We start from the raw sequence: 18,355 nt of genomic DNA, 5'->3' as shown, positions 1-18,355 counted from the left end.
GTAATGGCTGCAGGAAATGCATCTTTGCAATCACAGGAATACATTTTAAAATGTATTAAAATAGAAAACAGTTATTTTAAATTCTAATTGTATTTCACAGTATTACTGTTTTTACTGTATTTTGATCAAATAAATGCAGCCTCTAGGATAAGGTCAGAAAATGAATAAGATCCCCAAGTATCATCTCTAAGACTAAAAATGGGTATTAACAAAGCATAAACCAATTCTTTGAAAAGAGAGACATTAAAACATTACATACTGAGTGGGATGATGTGATGAGACATGCTCCATGTGCTATTTTATCCCTGGACAGATGAAATGAGCCATTGACAGTTCAGCTCAGAGTTTCTGTATACCATGTTTTATTGGCTTCATTATAAGCTGATGAAATCCATTCCACATGCTGTCTTCAGCTCTTAGTTTCTGTTCATTTTAAACTTGTGTTTTATGGACCCAGACACTATGAGTAGATCTGGAAATAATATTACTATTATCTTTATTTCAAAACAGTCAAAACATGAAATCTGTGTATGCTTGTTTGAAATTTCATTTGCTGGCTTTCTCTCTCCTGTCACCTCTGTCTTTATCTAGGGCCCTACTGGACACACGTGCTCTTCACATGGACCCAAAAGGAGGGGTTAAAGGTCTACATTAATGGGACATTCAGTGTCGGAGACCCCACAGGAAATGTTTCTCTTAACTATGGCGATCCCTATGCTGACTTGGTCATTGGCACAGGAAACACTGGGAATTACAACCACTACGCCACAGGGGCCTTCGATGAGTTTGTGATTTGGGAGAGGGCCTTGTCCCCTCAGGATATCTGGATGTACTACAAAGCAGCCGTTGGTAAGTTATTATGAAGCTCATTGTGACTCAAATCTGCTGTTATTATCATTTTATTTATCTATCAGTTTGTTTCCTCTGTGGCAGCCTTCACTTGTCCCAACTATGTGCATCTCTGCAGTTGTCAGCCATTGCCGTTGTTGTCAGAGCTTCCCAAATTAGCTGCACTTAATCTTTGGTGTCTCTGGCTTGTCCCAACTTGCCTTTTAGCAGATGGTAGCACCCCATGCTTTTCAATATATTAAATACTCCTGGTTAATTCTGTCTGTCTTTATTCATTTGAAGTACAATAGCAATTAAGCCACTGAACAATTGGTCATTTAATCAATGCTTAAATGTATGATTGCATTGAATATAGAAAAGATTAAACTTTTTTTAAAGTAGCATCTACACACAACTGGTTTATCATATCAACTCAAGTGGCAAAATAAATGCCACTTGAGTTGATATTTTGTGATCTAATAACATTTTCAAATGTGGCTTAGGTCTGCTAATTTTTAATATTTTTGTTTTCAAAAGTTTAGGGTCAGTAAGATTTTTTTAATCAGCAAGGATGCATTAAATTAAAATCAAAAGTAACAGTGAACATAATTACTTATAATGTTACAAAAGATTTTTATTTCAGATGTATGCCTTCCATTCATTAAAGAATCTTTAAAAAAAAAAAAAAACTTGTTTACATCATATTTTCCAGAAAATTAGGTAGCACAACTGTTTTCAAGACGTTTTGTAAACACCAAATCAGCAATATTAGAATGATTTCTGAAGGATAATGTAACACTGAAGAAATGCGTTGCCATTATGGGATTAAATTACATTTTAAAATATGTTAAAATAGAAAGCATTTTTTATTGTAATAATATTCCACAATATTACTTTTTTACTGTATTTTTTATCAAATAAATGCAAGTGAAGTCTTGGTCAGCATAAGAAAGTTATTAAAAACACTTAAAAAAAACAACAACAAAAAAACTTTACAATCCCAAACTTTTGAATGGTAAATCATCTAGATTAATACAAAGAAAAAAGTGTAGTGCCATTGGTGGAGATCATGGCTAAAAGTTGGATATCAGAATCCAAAAATTTTTCTTTTGACTGTATGGATAAAAAACATCTGTGGATGCTGCCGCTTTGCTTTTTTGCAATTATTGGACTTATTGCCCTGCATGCAGGTTATTATAGAAAGGAAGAAGCATTTGAAGACAATTTCCTTCAGAGACACTGGTCCACATTCCACCAGTCCTCAAACAAACCACATTGAAACGCACTGTTGAAATACCATTATATGTTTGTATGTGTCCTCGAAGGCAGTTTTGTTGGCTTTGGTCGTAACTGCGCATATCTTTACCTTATATGTATGTGGTGGCGGGACGAGTTTTATATCAGGGTTTTGTTTTCTTTTAAACTGCAAGTGTTTGGAGCCTCATTTGGGCAGTTGGTTGAAGTTTCTTGCAGGCAAGATGTCTTCAGTGTGGCAAAGACAAATTTAATCTCCAATAAGGCTACAAATGGTTTCCATCTTCATCAGTATCAGAGAGCAAACCAATGAGGTCTTTAACACCTGGAGAAAACTATCCGTTAGCATTCCCATTCATCTCAATGCCATTTGGCAAATGCCCACCATAATGGTGTAGTTACAGAATCTGCCAGCAAGGGATAACAGGGCCATGCTAATCAGACAAACCTTGACCTTTTAGACCAGACAACACAAAAAGTTTGAAGTCATGCCTGCCTTTCCATTACCATATGAAGAAGATTATATTTTCTTCCAAAACGAATAAAAAAAATTACATTAAATACAATAGTGGACTGGTCATCTGGAAGGTCAAACCCGGAGTGATGCATTTTCATTATTTTTGAATGCTTTACGGTAAATATATATTTAAACATCCTTAAAACAAGATACATTTAATGGAAAATTTAAATTGGCTAATCGTTTTTTCTTCTCTTTTAAGCACAAAGTGTTTCTCAAACAGTAATATCCAAAAATTAAATACTTTGGATCCACTGCAATAAAAGCATCTACATGAATGTGAAATGTAAAATCATGCTAAAATTCAATCTCCTGTCTCCTGTCTCCAATACCTTAATTTTAAAATACATTTATATCTCAACAATTTTGTTTCTCAAGTAAATTATTTAAACTTTTATGGTGCAGCTTTACAATTAAGTTCAATAAAACATCCATACTGGCACTTTAACAAATATGGATCCATGGCTCTTTTAAAGAGGGATAATAGTGAATATGTAGGTCGATGTTGGCACTCTGGAGGAGGTGTTGGCCACCACTTTAGAAACTGTGAAATATATCCTCTCAGAGCGCTGATTGTTAGCCCCTGTTAGGGATAAAGACCTTTTGTTAATGATAAAAAAACATGATGTTGTTGAAGAAGAGAAAATCTACTGTTGTTTTGCACATGTCCAGCTGAAATAGGCTCTAATGAGGGGCATAGTACAGAGTCATTAGAGAGCTTCTTTGCCAGGGGCCCTATAAACCAGCTTCACTGCAACCGACTTGTGCTTTCGGGGAAAGGTGTCACATGTGCCTTTCCAGCAGGTGTGAACTGTTTGTTCTGTGAGATGAAGAGTATTTGTTCAGAGCTCTTTAGATCATGGCTTCTGTGCATAGCTTTGATGTCATATTATTACAGCATTCAATTTTTTCAATTATCCTATTATGCATTTTTTTAAACTATCCAATACCTATTTAATTATTCTTATTTATTTATTATATTTTTATTGAAATAAATGAAAATTATTTTATCAAATAAATGTTAGAAATGTAAAAAATATAGATACAGTGGTGTGAAAAAGTGTTGGCCCCCTTCCTGATTTTTTAATTTTTTGCATATCTGTCACACTTAAAAGATTCAGATCATCAAACAAATTTTTATATTAATCAAAGATAACACAAGTAAACACAACATTTAGTTTTTATTATGAAGGGAAAACAAAATCCAAACCCACATGACCCTGTGTGAAAAAGTGCTTGCCCCCTAAACCTAATAACTGGTTGTGCCACCCTTTGCAGCAACAACTGCAATCAAGCGTTTGCGATAACTGGCAATGAGTCTTTCACATCGCTGTGGAGGAATTTTGGTCCACTCTTCTTTGCAGAATTGTTTTAATTCAGCCACATTGGATGGTTTTCGAGCATGAATGGACTGTTTAAGGTCATGCCACAGCATTTCAATTGGATTTAAGTCCAGACTTTGATTTGGTTACTCCAAAACCTTAATTTTGTTTTTCTTGAGACATTCAGAGGTGGACTTGCTGCTGTGTTTGGAATCATTGTCTTGCTGCATAACACAAGTGCTCTTGAGCTTGAGGTCACAAACTGATGGCCGGACATTCTCCTTCAGGATTTTCTGATAGAGTGCAGAATTCATGGTTCCATCAATTATGGCAAGTCATCCAGGTCCTGAAGCTGCAAAGCAGCCTCAGACCATCACACTACCACCACCATGTTTCACTGCTGGTATGATGTTCTTTTTGTGAAATGCTGTGTTGGTTTTATGCCAGATGTAACGGGACACACACCTTCCAAAAAGTTAAACTTTTGTCGCATCAGTCCACAGAATATTTGCCCAAAAGTCTTGGGGATAATCAAGATATTTTTTTGGCAAATGTGAGACGAGCCTTTGTGTTCTTTTTGGTCAGCAGTGGCTTTTGCCTTGGAACTCTCTCATGGATGCTGTTTTTGCCCAGTCTCTTTCTTATTGTTGAATCATGAACACTGACCTTAATTGAGGCAAGTGAGGCCTGCAGTTCTTTAGATGTTGTTCTGGGTTCTTTTATGACCTCCTGGATGAGTCGTCTTTGTGCTCTTGGAGTAATTTTGGTAGGCCGGCCACTCCTGGGAAGGTTTACCACTGTTCCAAGTTTTCTCCATTTGTGGATAATGGCTCTGACCATGGTTTGCTGGAGTCCAAAGCCTTAGAAATGGCTTTATAACCCTTTTCAGACTGATACATGTAAACTATTTTGTTTCTCATCTGTTTATGAATTTCTTAAGATCGTGGAATGATGTGTTGCTCTTTAAACATGCTTCACTTCGTCAGACAGGTTCTATTTAAGTGATTTCTTGATTCAACAGGTCTGGCAGTAATCAGGCCTGGGTGTGGCTAGTGAAATTTAACTCAGCTTTCTAAAATAATGTGGTAAATCACAGTTCTTTCATGATTTAATAGGAGGGGGCAAGCACTTTTTCACACAGGGCCATGTGGGTTTGGACAGCTTTTTTCCCTTAATAAATGAAATCATCATTTAAAAACTGCATTTTGTATTTACTTGCATTATCTTTGTGTAATATTAAAATTTGTTTGATGATCTGAATCTTTTAAGTGTGACAAATATGCAAAAAATTTAAAAATCAGGAAGGGGGCCAACACTTTTTCACACCACTGTACATTAACTTAATTTTATTTATTATTCGTGTCTGTTTTCTTTGCACAGTATTTCATTTATTTTTGTCACCACAGGTGAAAATGTGATGTCCACCTTCCCAACCGAAGCATCCATCAACGTCACTTCTGCAACAGATACTCAGTTAAAGGTAAATTCTTCTGACCTGAGGTCACCCGTTGCTCTTTCTGAATCTGTTTCTGTGAGTCAGGACTGTAGTCTCCCAGACCAGAGGAGTGTAGAAAGATAACCGCAGAAATACAACTCCATCACATATTACTCCAAATTCCAGGGTTATCTAAGAGATTTCACATGGCGGGAGCACTCATTAGAGTATTCCCAAAAAACACTGAAACTTTGAGGGCAGTCATTTTGTTTGACTAATGTACCTAAATGCAAACAAATCTGTAATGAGGGTAGGCACTAACCTGTCTAGCTTCTCTCTCAGCGAAAGTAAGAAATAAGTACTTGCAGTGAATTCACCAGTATCTAATTTACGAAACATGTTTGCCTTTGGTTTCTGTTAGTTTGATTAATTGAGTTCACTGAAACGACCACAAGTACAAGGCGGGATTTCTCACTCATCGACCTTAATCAAAACCGTCCCAGCCTGGCTAGATTAACTGCAATGAAGTCTGTTTTGGGAGTTTAAGATTCATGAGTTTATTTAAGCAAAATAACAACTAAAAATCCCCCATAACCCTTGAAGGTTACGTATGTGATTTATTTATATGTCACCACTTTTTGCTAATTGCAAAAAAAAAAAAATTATTTTCTAGCAGGTTTCTTAGTCAGTGTTATTTTAGTATCATTTATATGCTATATTATATATTATAGTTTTTGCTAATATTTTGAATTAGATTATATTTGTATTATTTCTTTTTCATTTTAAAATTTTGGTAATTTTGTTGTTTTATGTTTACAATTTTTTTTTCTAATATGTCTGTATAGTTTTGTCTGTATTAAGTTTTATTTTTTAATTTAGTTAGTTTTACTTTCATTTAAACTACACAACAATTTGAAATTTTGTCTTGGCAACTAGCTGAAATAAGTTTAATTTGTTTATATTGTATTTTATTTCAGTTATGATAATAACCCTCTTCCAAACCATCACCCAGTCTGCCATTGGTCAACTAAACAGAGTTAGTCCCGCCTCAAACTCACACCATTGCTTGAGCCAGTGTGTTGTTAGCCGAGTTGTTCAAACAAACACTTTTCAAGGCAATCAACAGTCTTCTTAGATGCCATTCATACAGAATGTATTTTTACATATAAAAACTTGTAATGTAAGGCAGTGGATTCTCTAAGTAAGATATTCTCTAAGTCTATGTTTTTTAAAAGTTGAACTTAAACTTGAAGTTGAATAGTGTGTCATGTGAGACGTTTGAAAAGATGCAAGGTGCAAAAAGTAAAAACAGTGGAGTAAAGTGTAAAAACACGTTCTGTGTGAACAGCCCCTTACGGTTGTTTCTGCATATTGAGCTGGGATATGGGAAAGTATTTAACTTATTGACATTTCTTGAAATAATTGTACACCTTTAAGATCTGCAGTTTAAATGTGAGCATATGGAGAACAGCAGTCACCGAGAGCAGTACACTCATTCTGTTGACTTCATTTGAATGCTTGTAAATTAAGTTGGCCATTCAAGACACTGACATATTCTCTAAAGGCTCTCAGCAGTGTTTGACACACCTCCTTTTACAGGCCCTCAATCTGTCTGCTCAGATTCTTCTCTGCGCAGTAATTAAATGGAGTGGACGAATGCAGACAAACACACACACAACAGGGCCTCCCAGACTACACCTCACACACCCTTGGCTGATTAGGTGTTATGAAGCCGATGCAGACGTTGCTCTGGGACCGTCCGTGTGCGTATAGACGCACACACCCTTGGCAGACGTACAAGAACACAGCAGGAAATGAGGTGGAGGCGAAGCTGTAAATACAAACAAATTCAGCTCTTTTGGAACTATTGTTTCCCCCCAGACTCTGAGGAAATGGAAAGAAATCAGAGATTGAGCATTCGCACAAATGACAACACTGGCCGTTATTGAGTAAGGAGGTCAAGTAGAAGAGAAGATTTTCCGTAATGGCCTCTTATAGGGTATGGATGAAAAATAAGACTTTAAACAACTAGTTTGGAGGTTCTTTCTTTGGAAAGTTCAAGTAAGACCGGGATTCAGCTTTGCTGTTGACATTGACATTCACAAATCCCATGAGAATGAGATTTAATTAAATAATTTCAACTGTACTGTAAGTGCCAGCTACTCTGATGCTTGTTGTTGAAATGATTCTATTAAATTATGGGAAACCAAAAGAACGCCTTTTATATTTTGAATGTCAAGTCCAAGCCACACAGAGCCATTACATGTGATTGTGGGTAATTTTATGGAGTGCTGTTGACACATATGCGCTTTTTTGTGTGTGTATTACAGAGAACCACAGAGATGCCCCGACCTGCCTCCACAAACCTGACAGAGGAAGTTCAGAGATTTCAGGACCCCATGCGGTTACAAACGCTAGACCTCCTTCAGTCTCTATCATTTAACCTTCCAAACAAGAGTATACCTCAGGAAACAGCCAACAATCTTACACAGGTAAAGATAAGAAGTTTAAGGGTTTTGGAAATCATAAAGAAACATTTAGGCATAAGAAAATAAATATTTCACAATCTGCATTATTTTTAGGTCACTAATAGGTGAAATAAGTACGTTTGTGACATTAATTGTATGATTGTTTTTTACAGACAGTCATACTTCTATTGAAGCACAAAATGCTCTTTGGAACATCTTCAATTCAATTTAATGTTACCTTTTCAATACATATTTCAATCAAATGATTATGCTTTTATCATTTGTCTATCATTTGTCATGGAAATATTGTATTAACTTATAAAAATACACTACAAAAAATGTTAAGATACACTACCATTCAAAATGTTTTTTTAATGAAAGAAATAATACTTTTTAGCAAGGATAAATTTAATTCATTAGTAGTGACAGTAAATAATTTTTTTAATGTTATTGTAAATAAACACTGTTCTTTTGAACTTTCTATTTATCAAAAAAAACTCAAAAAATCAAAACATCTCAAAAAAATTAATTTTCAGCATTTCAACATCAATGTTTTTAGCAATGATCATGATAAAAAAGTTTCTTGAGCAGCAAATCATATTAGAATGATTTCTGAAGGATCATGTAACACTTAAAACTGAAGTAATGGCTGCTAAAAATTAAGTTTTGCATCATAAAAATAAATTACATTTTAATGTTTATTACAGAAGAAAACATTTTAAATTGTAATAATATTTTGTAATATTACTGTTTTGTTGTATTTTTAATCAAATACTGTGAATGCAGCCTTGGTGAGCATAAGATACTTCATACAAACAAATAATAATAAAAAAAAAAAATCTTACCGACTCCAAACTTTTGAACAGTATTGTAAATTACACTGGGTTAAAAAAAACAACAAAGAGGCATATTTCCTGTTTCTTTTAGACTTTTGGACACACACACACACACGTTTTTAACTATGCTTTGTTCTGCCCTGCATGTTTTAGTCTCTACTGAAGAGTGTGGATGAGGTCATAACTGCCAGCGACTGGAGAGAAAATGATGAGGTATGTTTAATGGATAGATTGATGATTGGAAATAAATAAAGATTCTATCAGTCCATTCATTCATAAGTAGGTCCAGATGAATCTGCAGACTTTTTCCGCGTTTCATCGGTTCCTTTGAGAAAAAATGTCTAGAACTGAAAGAATTCAAACATGGTAAAATGTGTTAAATGGAGCTGAAGGTACTACACACTTATTAGTAGCTGAAAGAATCATCTGCTTCTTATTTGTGTAACCTCAATGAGCCGTAATATACTTTGGACTTGTCTTTTGTCATGGTAAACAGTGGAGTCCAGTGGTCAATGGGCTGGTGGAAACGGTGGATAAAGTGATGGTGCATATGGCATCCAAGCTTCGGTCCAGCCCAGACGCAGAGGCTCCTCTGGCTATAGGGGGCAAGAGCTCTGTAGCAGGTCAGTACACACTCCAAAACACTTCTTCCAATTTCCATTTCCAGAATATCTGTTCTTAGAAATTCACACTTCCTTCCCTTCCTCTACATACTTCACTGGCTTGAAGTATGTGGAGTATGTCCAAGTATGCTCACAGGGGGACGTGTACTTAATCCACATGCATGAATGCAGCACACAGGGTGTGTGTCACAATGTACAATTAGGCCAGAGTTAAGGAAGTTGAGGTTTGAGACATGAAACATGACTTGAAAAAGCTAAACAGCCATATGTTGCAGCTGCTTTTTCTTGTGTTTCATTACTAAATGTCCTGTTTTTTATACAGTCTAACATATATGAGAAACAGTTGGTACAAATTTCATTTTTAATGATTTTAAATAGTCAGAAGTGCCCCTAAGTTATGAATCACACAAAAATCTGCATGTCTTGTCTTTTGGAAAAAACGTAACATGAAATGAGTTAGATATGGGTTGTAACAACTCTTGATCTGCTCTGTTCAGATTCAAAATGATAAGTCTCACTGAAGTCTCAATTCTGAATCAGGCCCTCTGAGATTCCACCAGCTCTGTCTCTGATCCTCTTTTTGCTATGATAAGACTTTGTGTGAGAAGCCGAAGTCGCTTGAGAAAACATTTTGGGTTGCGTGAGCTATTATTTAACTTCAACGTTAAAGCATAAATAAACACAAGATCACAGATAAAAAAAAAAAGAATGAGAGATGATGTTGAGAAAAGACTTCCCGTAATATTATTTGGATGGCGCCCTGCAATAGCTTTGGCAAGAAACCAACTTTTAATAGCATATACTGTACCAGTAGTTTACAGACAATTTCATAATTCTCTGTGTCAGTTTTAATCAGACAGTTATTCAAGACATGTAAACGTTCTGTAATAACAGAGCTGCAGAACAACAGAGCTAATATACAGTTGGAAGTAAACAGTGTTGACTGTGTTTACATTAAAACCTCACAAATAATTGCACCAAAATGTGCACACATGTAGTAGAGTAATGTATGTGAGATTTTGTAACAAGCTGCCTTTCAGATGGTGCACAGTTTCCAAATACATTCAGTACTCAGTACCAACAACTTGGTACCAAAATGCCGGTCCTTTTGACTTTGATGCAGTATCAAAGCAACAATATACTTACTTTGAACAGTGACCTATCTTTTTTTTTAATGTGTCTAGATTACTCTCTAATGAAGATCCCTCAGAACTACAATTTGCAAAGCTACCGGTTCCCCACACAAGGGAAGAGTTACATCTCAGTACCAGGAGAGGCCCTCACAATGCAGTGTGAGTAACCCTAAAATCAGGCGTTGATCCATGTCCTGGGGTCTCATTTATAAAACTCTCCGTTGATTTCATCCTAAAAATGTACGTATGCACAAAAGCTAGATTTTGCGTACTCACAAAAGTTTGCAGATTTATAAAACCATGTGTACGCCAGAACCTACGCAAAAATCCCTTTATAAATCCCAGCCAGGGGAAGATTGTGCGTACGTGCATCTCCACCGCATCTACTCCCTGAAATAACCATATATGGAGCTTGCAACACCTAGCTTTACTATGCATAACCTCATCTGCATATTATTTCCATGCACATTCCCATGCACATGACACCATGTTAAAAACCGAGACTTTAAGGAAATATGAGACACGGACTATAATGCTATTTATGCCATACACATTAATTTTTATTGCTAAAAATTATCCAGTATCCTTGTTTTGTTTTATAATAAATATTTGAAAACAAAACAGCTGAGAATAGTTCTCAGATATATTTTAGAATAGAGTTACACTGGCCAAATAGTGTTTCAATTGTATTAAACAATTCAAATCAAATTAAACTTATGCAGTTTTGCTGATAAGGTGAACATTTTTAGTGGAAACAGATAGGCCTACATTTATTGCAGTGTTAATACAATTGTATGACTCAGCGCATGACAGTATTTTAAAAGGAAATATGCAAATCTTACCGTTTTCTTCTAATTGTATCCTTCAAATACAGTGGTATTTTTCATAATGTTGTGAAGATGCCTTCACATGACATCAACAGCTCCGTGCAGATGCGGTTGTACAGTAAACTATTATCACTGGTCCTATTCAAAGCAGAGAATGGACCGTTTGACCGACAAATACATCATTGCGCATCATTGATCATTGTTCTCGCTAAAAAATACTTTCTCGTATCACGAGATCTGTAGTTTAGTTTAAATATGAGAGTGGAATATTTAATGCACATACATATCGAAATTAAAAGTTTAAAATCTTTTACTTCATTACTTTTCTCACTCCAAAAGAGTTTGTACGCATGGTCTAGAATGTCTGTACGGTGCGTACATATTTACGCCAAGTTTATTTTTTATAAATCCGGATATGTGCGTGGAAAATTGCTTACGCATATTTATATGCCCATTTTGTGCATACACAATGTTTGTAAATGAGACCCCAGATCCTGCAGTTTTATGTTAATGAATGTTTATTACTGGAGTAGGCACATTTGATTTGATTTTATTTAGTGATTTCACTGTACCAGAGTGAAGGTTGTCCTGTGCCGCCCTGGAGAACAGTGGCTGTCTATGTCGCCTGTGCCATCCGCTACCAGCTAATGGGATAAATCATGCTTAAAGTAGCAAACTTTAATGCTTTTCCACTCTCTTAACCACAATTTAGCCATAATGTGCATAATGGAACAAACAAAACCTGGACTGGAGCATTGAAATATGAAATGGGATGGATTGCTAAACAAACTGTCAATCATATTTTCTTTTTTGAATAGAAGGTTGTTGTTCTGAATCATTCCTACCCAGTTTAAACCATGATTATGAGTAAACGTGCGCGCGCACACTTCTCATTGCTTTTGGACACCTCAGGCTGGGATGAAAGAACACATTGTTTTCAAAAGAGGAGGATGAGGGACGTTTATTTGTTGTCTGTTTATTTGTTGTTTATGGCTGAAGAGGACAATGCAATCAACTCTGATGACTTCCTGCAGCTCTCTGATGAAAACTGCCAGTCACACAAGCCCCTCAAGGAGAGCTTCATTAAAAACAGAGAAAGTGTGTGCGTTTGCCTTCCTTTTTTATCTGTAAATGCGAGCAATAGTTGAAGAGTGAGTGTTGCAATGTTTCCCATGTGGTGGCGGTAATTATGAGGGCATTAAACGTTTTGTTTGTTTGACACCGTTTTGGGGTCAACTCCCCTCAGCTCCTCTGGCACAGTGTTGAACCTGAGCCCCGCTCTGTTCATTATAAACAGTTTTAATAATCTATTAAAGCTCTATTATCAGAAATGGCACATAAACGCTAGCGCTGGCATTAATGTGCCACTGAACCGCTTCTCCTGTGCAGCCGGACATATGGTACACTTCATTAACAGAACCTAGCAGAGCTTTTATACGCCAATTAAAGACCGCAAGAGAAGGAGCGCATTGAAACGCTCTGTATTTCCGCTGGGCCAAGTTTCTTTTAGTCTTAATAAAAACATTTGTAAAGAGATTTTGCCCATTGGTTTGTGAGGTTATTGGCCCAGAGCTCATCTGAAGCCCAACTCAGAGGAGTTAGTTGGGACACAGTGATATTACATATTCGGTCCATTAACACCTGTAAAAACACTAATAAGTTGCAACAGTTCTCAGCATGTTTCACAATAACCAAAACTGCAAACAAGCATCACTATGGGTGCTTTTTTCACAAGCAGATTGTAATTAAAATGAACCAAAAATCATGATAGTTGATTATTCTTTTGTTTTGATATTGTTATGGTTAACTTAAACTAAAACTATTAAAAAATGATTTTGGTAGGTCAAATGAAGCTGAAACAAAATATAAATATTTGATGGAAAACTTAAAAAAGTAACAAAAAAGGTTTATTCTGAAGTATTGATGTATGTTGAAATAAAATTACTAAAACTAAAACTGAAATAAAAAACTAGATGAAGATAACTTATAGAAGATAAATATAGATAAATAGAAATAAAAAAGAATAAAAATGAGAAAAGCACATAATAAAATTATTGAAACCAAAATTAAAATGAAAATATAAAATAATTTTAATTTATGTTTATTTAAAAAATATTTAAATGATATTCCAATTTGAAACATTTATTTTGTGTGGAGCAACTGCTTGCTCTTTTTTTTAATACTAAAAATGGTACTTTGATCCCAATCATAATGTAAGTTATTTATACTATTAATTGTGCAGCTCTAATTCAGACCCTAATGAAATTAAATGATATTGCCATATCCAATGGTCCACAACAGTTATTTTACTGTTATTAAGGTTATTTACACAAATTCTTCAGTCAAATTATGATAATAATGATTGTGTTTTCATGTGAATACTGCAGTTGAACTCAAAGCCCTGTGTTTTTATCATTTAATGGTTGAAAAAAAGTTTGAAGTAGAGTGTAACATATTTCTCTCTCACACACGTGGTGGTCCCTCATCGCTCTCTACTTGCGTGTGTGTGTGAACACACATCTTTCCCATTAGAGCTGCAGTGAGAGGAGTGCATGCAGTGTCTGTGATAATGAGTCTATCCTCTCTGTGCATTTCAGCGGCAGCCCAACACATTCTTCAACACACATGCATCTGTGTGATCAAATGTTAATACTTTTGTATGTTTCCCCTGCAGCTCAGACCACGATCGTGGGACTTTTCTACCACAAAATGCACAACTACTACAAAAAAATCAGCCCTCTACAAACAAGGTAAAGTGTGTGTGTGTGTGTGTGTGTTTCCTTTTGTACATCATGTTCTTGCGAGCATATCTTTATCACTGTGGTTCTTTCTCATCTGAGCCTCTGCGTCTGATACTCCCAGCCATTAAGTCGGCTGATAACACTCTCTTTCCATCTTAACACAGCCATGATCAGTGCTTATCTCATTAAATTTTTTTTTAGCACAGCACTGGAACTCAGCTGGCCTTTTTTATGTAACTGAACTGGCCAGCAGAGCTGAGAGATGATGCAGGGTAAATTCTTGTTGACATTTAAACATTAATGAGAACCCAAATTTAAGTCAATACAAATGTAATATGTGCTATCAACTATAGACAGACTGTCAGTTTGTGCAGTTTTGGTGTGTTACATCCTTACACCAGTAGGTGGCGACAAGAGACTTTATAAGTGAGTTGGTGAATCATTCATTCATCTGATTTGTTCAAAAACACTGCTTCATTTAGCAAGGAAACAAGTGAGTGAATGCATCTGAAATTGCATAATTCCCCTAAATATAGTAGGCGAAAAACAGTATGTTGAAAGAGTATTACTGCTACTTAGAAACAATCTATTGTATAAAGCGCAATAAAAATAAAGGTGACTTGACTTAAAAACACATTCATACATTATGGAAAAAAGTGAGTGAGTCACTGAGTCAATAGATACATTTAGAAAACCTGATAAATGCAGGAACAAAACAAACGCCACTACTGTTGGCTGAACAGTTGATTCTGCTGTGATTTAGTTTGGAACTATTTTCATTGCCAGAGCAAAAACAGACAATGTGACTGAATAATGTAACTGCCAATAATTACCTCTTGTTTAATGAACTGTTTCATAAAAACAAAATCACAATCTTTCTGTATTTCTGTTTTGATGTGATTATTGTTATCTTAATACTAACCTTACTTTTTTCTTTGCAGATAGCTGTCGTTAGCATAAGTTTCTTTGCTCATTATGAAAACAGATGTTTGTACAGTGGTTGAAGTGTGAACAATAACTGATTGTCCGTCTCTGCAGGATAAATGAGGCAGTGGATTTTAAAGATCATAAGATCCAGATGGCCAGTCATCTTATTTCTCTGAAGGTGGAACCGTCTCCTGCCCTGTCACTCAACCTGTCCACTGAGCCGCTGATCCGCATCGTCCTCACGCATCAGCTGGTAGGAGAACATCAGTCCTCACCTCATTTTGTTGATTTTGGCATTCAGTCAGGAGTGCGGGTGCTTGTGTGTGTTTGTGTGTATTACAGGTGTTTAGTACGTTTGGAAAATTATTATATTTAAAGTATTGTATTTTGCTTGACGAAGGTGCCAAGAAAAATTGTGCACAATAATGGCTTTAGGATCAAGCAGAAGATTCTACCAACCATTTCATTTAGCAGTGAGCTGAACAAACGCACTCACACTCATCAACCAACATCTGGCCTTCAGCAAATCAGTTAGACTGAATGTAATTAACATAATAAATTCATATTTATGACCCAATCTGGCCTGGCAGATTCAGCACCAAGCTGGTCGCAGAAAGTAAATTTCCCGAGGAGAGAAGACATGAACAACAGAAAAGAAGAAATGTTGTTTTTGACTTTTTATAGTCATACCTGTCTCAATATTTTAGGCCTAATTTGAAGGGATAGTTCACCCAAAAATGAAAATTCTGTCATTAATTACTCATCTTCATGTCATTCCAAACCCGTAAGACCTTTGTTCATCTTCAGACCACAAATTAAGATATTTTTTTTGATGAAATCTGAGAGCTTTCTGACCCTGCATAGACAGCAATGCAACTACCACATTCAAGGCCCAGAAAGGTAGTAAGGACATGATTAAAATAGTCCATGTGACATCAGTGGTCAACCGTAATTTTATGAAGCTACGAGAATATTTTTGTGCACAAAGAAAATGAAAATAACAACTTTGTTCAATAATTTCTTCACTTCCGAGTCAGTCTCCTCTGCGTGTTCACTAGAGTATCACGACACATGCGTGTGGTGCTGCTGACGTGGGAGCCGGCTTTCTGACGTAGATTCCAGATGTGCTGCGTCTTGGTTACAAAGAAAGGAATGCACATGCATGCATGTTTTTTGTTTTGTTTTCTTCGCGCACAAAAATATTCTCATAGCTTCATAAAATTAAGGTTGAACCACAGATGTCACATGGACTATTTTAACGATGTCCTTTCTAGGGATGTCACAATACCAAAAATCTAGTGCTCTGTACTGATACCACTAAAAGTACACGATACTCACGATAAGTCAATACCACGGGGAAAAATAACTATAATTCTTAAACATTAGTGGCACTTGGCCTTCAAATAACACACACACACACCTATACTCTAGATGCAAGCATTAGTTTAAATTCACTGACTTACTGGCAGGCCGAAAATATTTTTTAAAACCATTAACATAAACAATTATTTAAACCAGTTGTATTAGCCAATAATGTTAATAAGTATAATCCGCAGACCGATCAGTGGTGGAGGTAACGAATTACTATTACTCACGTTATTGTAATTAAGTAGTTTTTTTTTTTTTGTATATTTTTAAAACTGTCCTTTTACTTGTACTTAAGTACAAATTTTGCAAAATAATCTACTTTGTTACTTTTAAATCATAGTTCATTACTGAGTACGCCCACAATTTGAATTGATATTCAAACATTTGATAGCACTCCAGTAGCCAATAAAGATATCCGAACGTAAACGGACCAATAAAAGCCCTGATATCTGAACCGGGAAAAGCCACCACTGCAGCAGCCAGGTTTGAAGAGCTGACCGGACAGTGATGGAGCTCAGCATAATTTATGGACTCAAAGTTTGGAGAAACAAACTGCATTGTAGTGTTATCATAAACATCTATATTTTGATACCGATACTGAAATATCTGACACAGTTCCATTACTCATTTTCCACAGTATCTACCATATATACTAGCTCTCTCCTCTCTGACAGCGAGTTTGACACGCATCCACCTCCTGTCAATAAATAGTCTGAATATCCGCGTGGGATTGCTGGTATTCCACATCATTTTAATCATTCCTGCGCAAATGTGGCGAGCACTTTATTGTAACACGAGAACACAGCCATGTAATCGCAGAAAACTGGATGCGAGCTCTCAAATAGGCCTAAACTTATACAAATGAACTGCCTGTCCTCTCACTCCGATATTGCTTGTGCACACTCAGACTGTGTGCAATCGCGATCACTCTGTGCTAGAAATGATTTCTCTTTGCTCCTGGATTAAACTTTGTCAAATATTTTCAACCATTCAGAATAGATCCACGCCTGACAGATGAAAATGCTACTGGAAATTTTATTGGCTGTAAGTGAAATGCACAACCAGAAAGTCTTTCAACAATCAAAGATTGAACTTTAAAGCCACTATTATGCCCCTTTTTACAAGATGTAATATTGGTTCTGGGTGTCCCCAGAATATGTCTGTGAAGTTTCAGCCCAAAATACCCCACAGATCATTTATTATAACAGCTGGAAAATGTCATTTTTGAGGTGTGTCTAAAAAAAGAGCTGATTTGGAGTGTATGGCTTTAAATGCAAATGAGATGTATATTCCCGCCCCATCTCCAGAAGAGAGCATCGCGTATACGTCTCTCTGCAGTACATATCTACAGCTATAAACAGCCGGTATAAGCAACATAACTGAGAGCGAGAGAACCGGTGTTTGACCGTACATATGGGAAGTCAAATGCACTGAAAACACAGAGCACTGGGACCGCTTGCGAGACATTGTTGACGTTACAGCTGCTAGAGCACAGAGAAAATGAAGGACAGCGTAACCACTGAGGGCGTAAACTATAGCAACGCAGGGCTATCAATCTGCCGCCGTGGCCTGGCCCTCCGAAATGTGACGTCACACTGCGGTGAGAGTCAAAATGGCAGGCCTAGTGAGACTGACTTTGTTTAAAGGGGTTTAAAAAATGAGGAGTGGGTGGATTTTTATTATTGTTGGGTGGTTGTGTTCACACACTGCCAACACAGATTTATGTCCAACTATATGTAATAATTATGTGATTTTGCATAATAGGTGCCCTTTAATTTCTTTACCATGTAAGTATGCTGGAAATGTCTCGGAATGGGATATTTGTATGATTTGTACATATAAATATCCTAGTCTGTCTAACTGCATCACTACATTTTACAGACATTACAGGTCTAAGCCATCTGATGTTCCATTTATCTAAACAAAAAATATACAAACCAGATTCCAAAAAAGTTGGGACACTGTACAAGTTGTGAATAAAAACAGAATGCAATGATGTGGAAGTTTCAAATTTCAATATTTTATTCAGAATACAACATAGATGACATATCAAATGTTTAAACTGAGAAAATGTAT

At 36.1% G+C, this 18,355-nt stretch overlaps 1 protein-coding gene across 19 annotated transcripts in view; it reads left to right on the top strand.

The window, feature by feature from the left end:
* rimbp2b (RIMS binding protein 2b) overlaps positions 1-18,355 on the top strand; it is a 224,815-nt gene that overhangs the window by 174,595 nt on the left and 31,865 nt on the right. For 18 of the 19 annotated variants that reach the window (XM_058784429.1, XM_058784428.1, XM_058784426.1 and 15 more), the window contains 8 exons: positions 592-849; positions 5,328-5,401; positions 7,687-7,848; positions 8,814-8,873; positions 9,157-9,283; positions 10,468-10,575; positions 13,918-13,993; positions 15,023-15,164. In XM_058784429.1, the coding sequence (XP_058640412.1) occupies positions 592-849; positions 5,328-5,401; positions 7,687-7,848; positions 8,814-8,873; positions 9,157-9,283; positions 10,468-10,575; positions 13,918-13,993; positions 15,023-15,164 (1,007 nt within the window). The remainder of the gene's footprint in view (positions 1-591; positions 850-5,327; positions 5,402-7,686; positions 7,849-8,813; positions 8,874-9,156; positions 9,284-10,467; positions 10,576-13,917; positions 13,994-15,022; positions 15,165-18,355) is intronic. The other variant, XM_058784438.1, reaches the window with a different exon arrangement.

The sequence above is a fragment of the Onychostoma macrolepis genome, chromosome 08, assembly GCF_012432095.1.
Source record: "Onychostoma macrolepis isolate SWU-2019 chromosome 08, ASM1243209v1, whole genome shotgun sequence".
NCBI classification, from domain to species: domain Eukaryota; kingdom Metazoa; phylum Chordata; class Actinopteri; order Cypriniformes; family Cyprinidae; genus Onychostoma; species Onychostoma macrolepis.
Note: the sequence above shows the minus strand (reverse complement) of the source record. Positions and strands in the feature narration are given on the sequence as shown.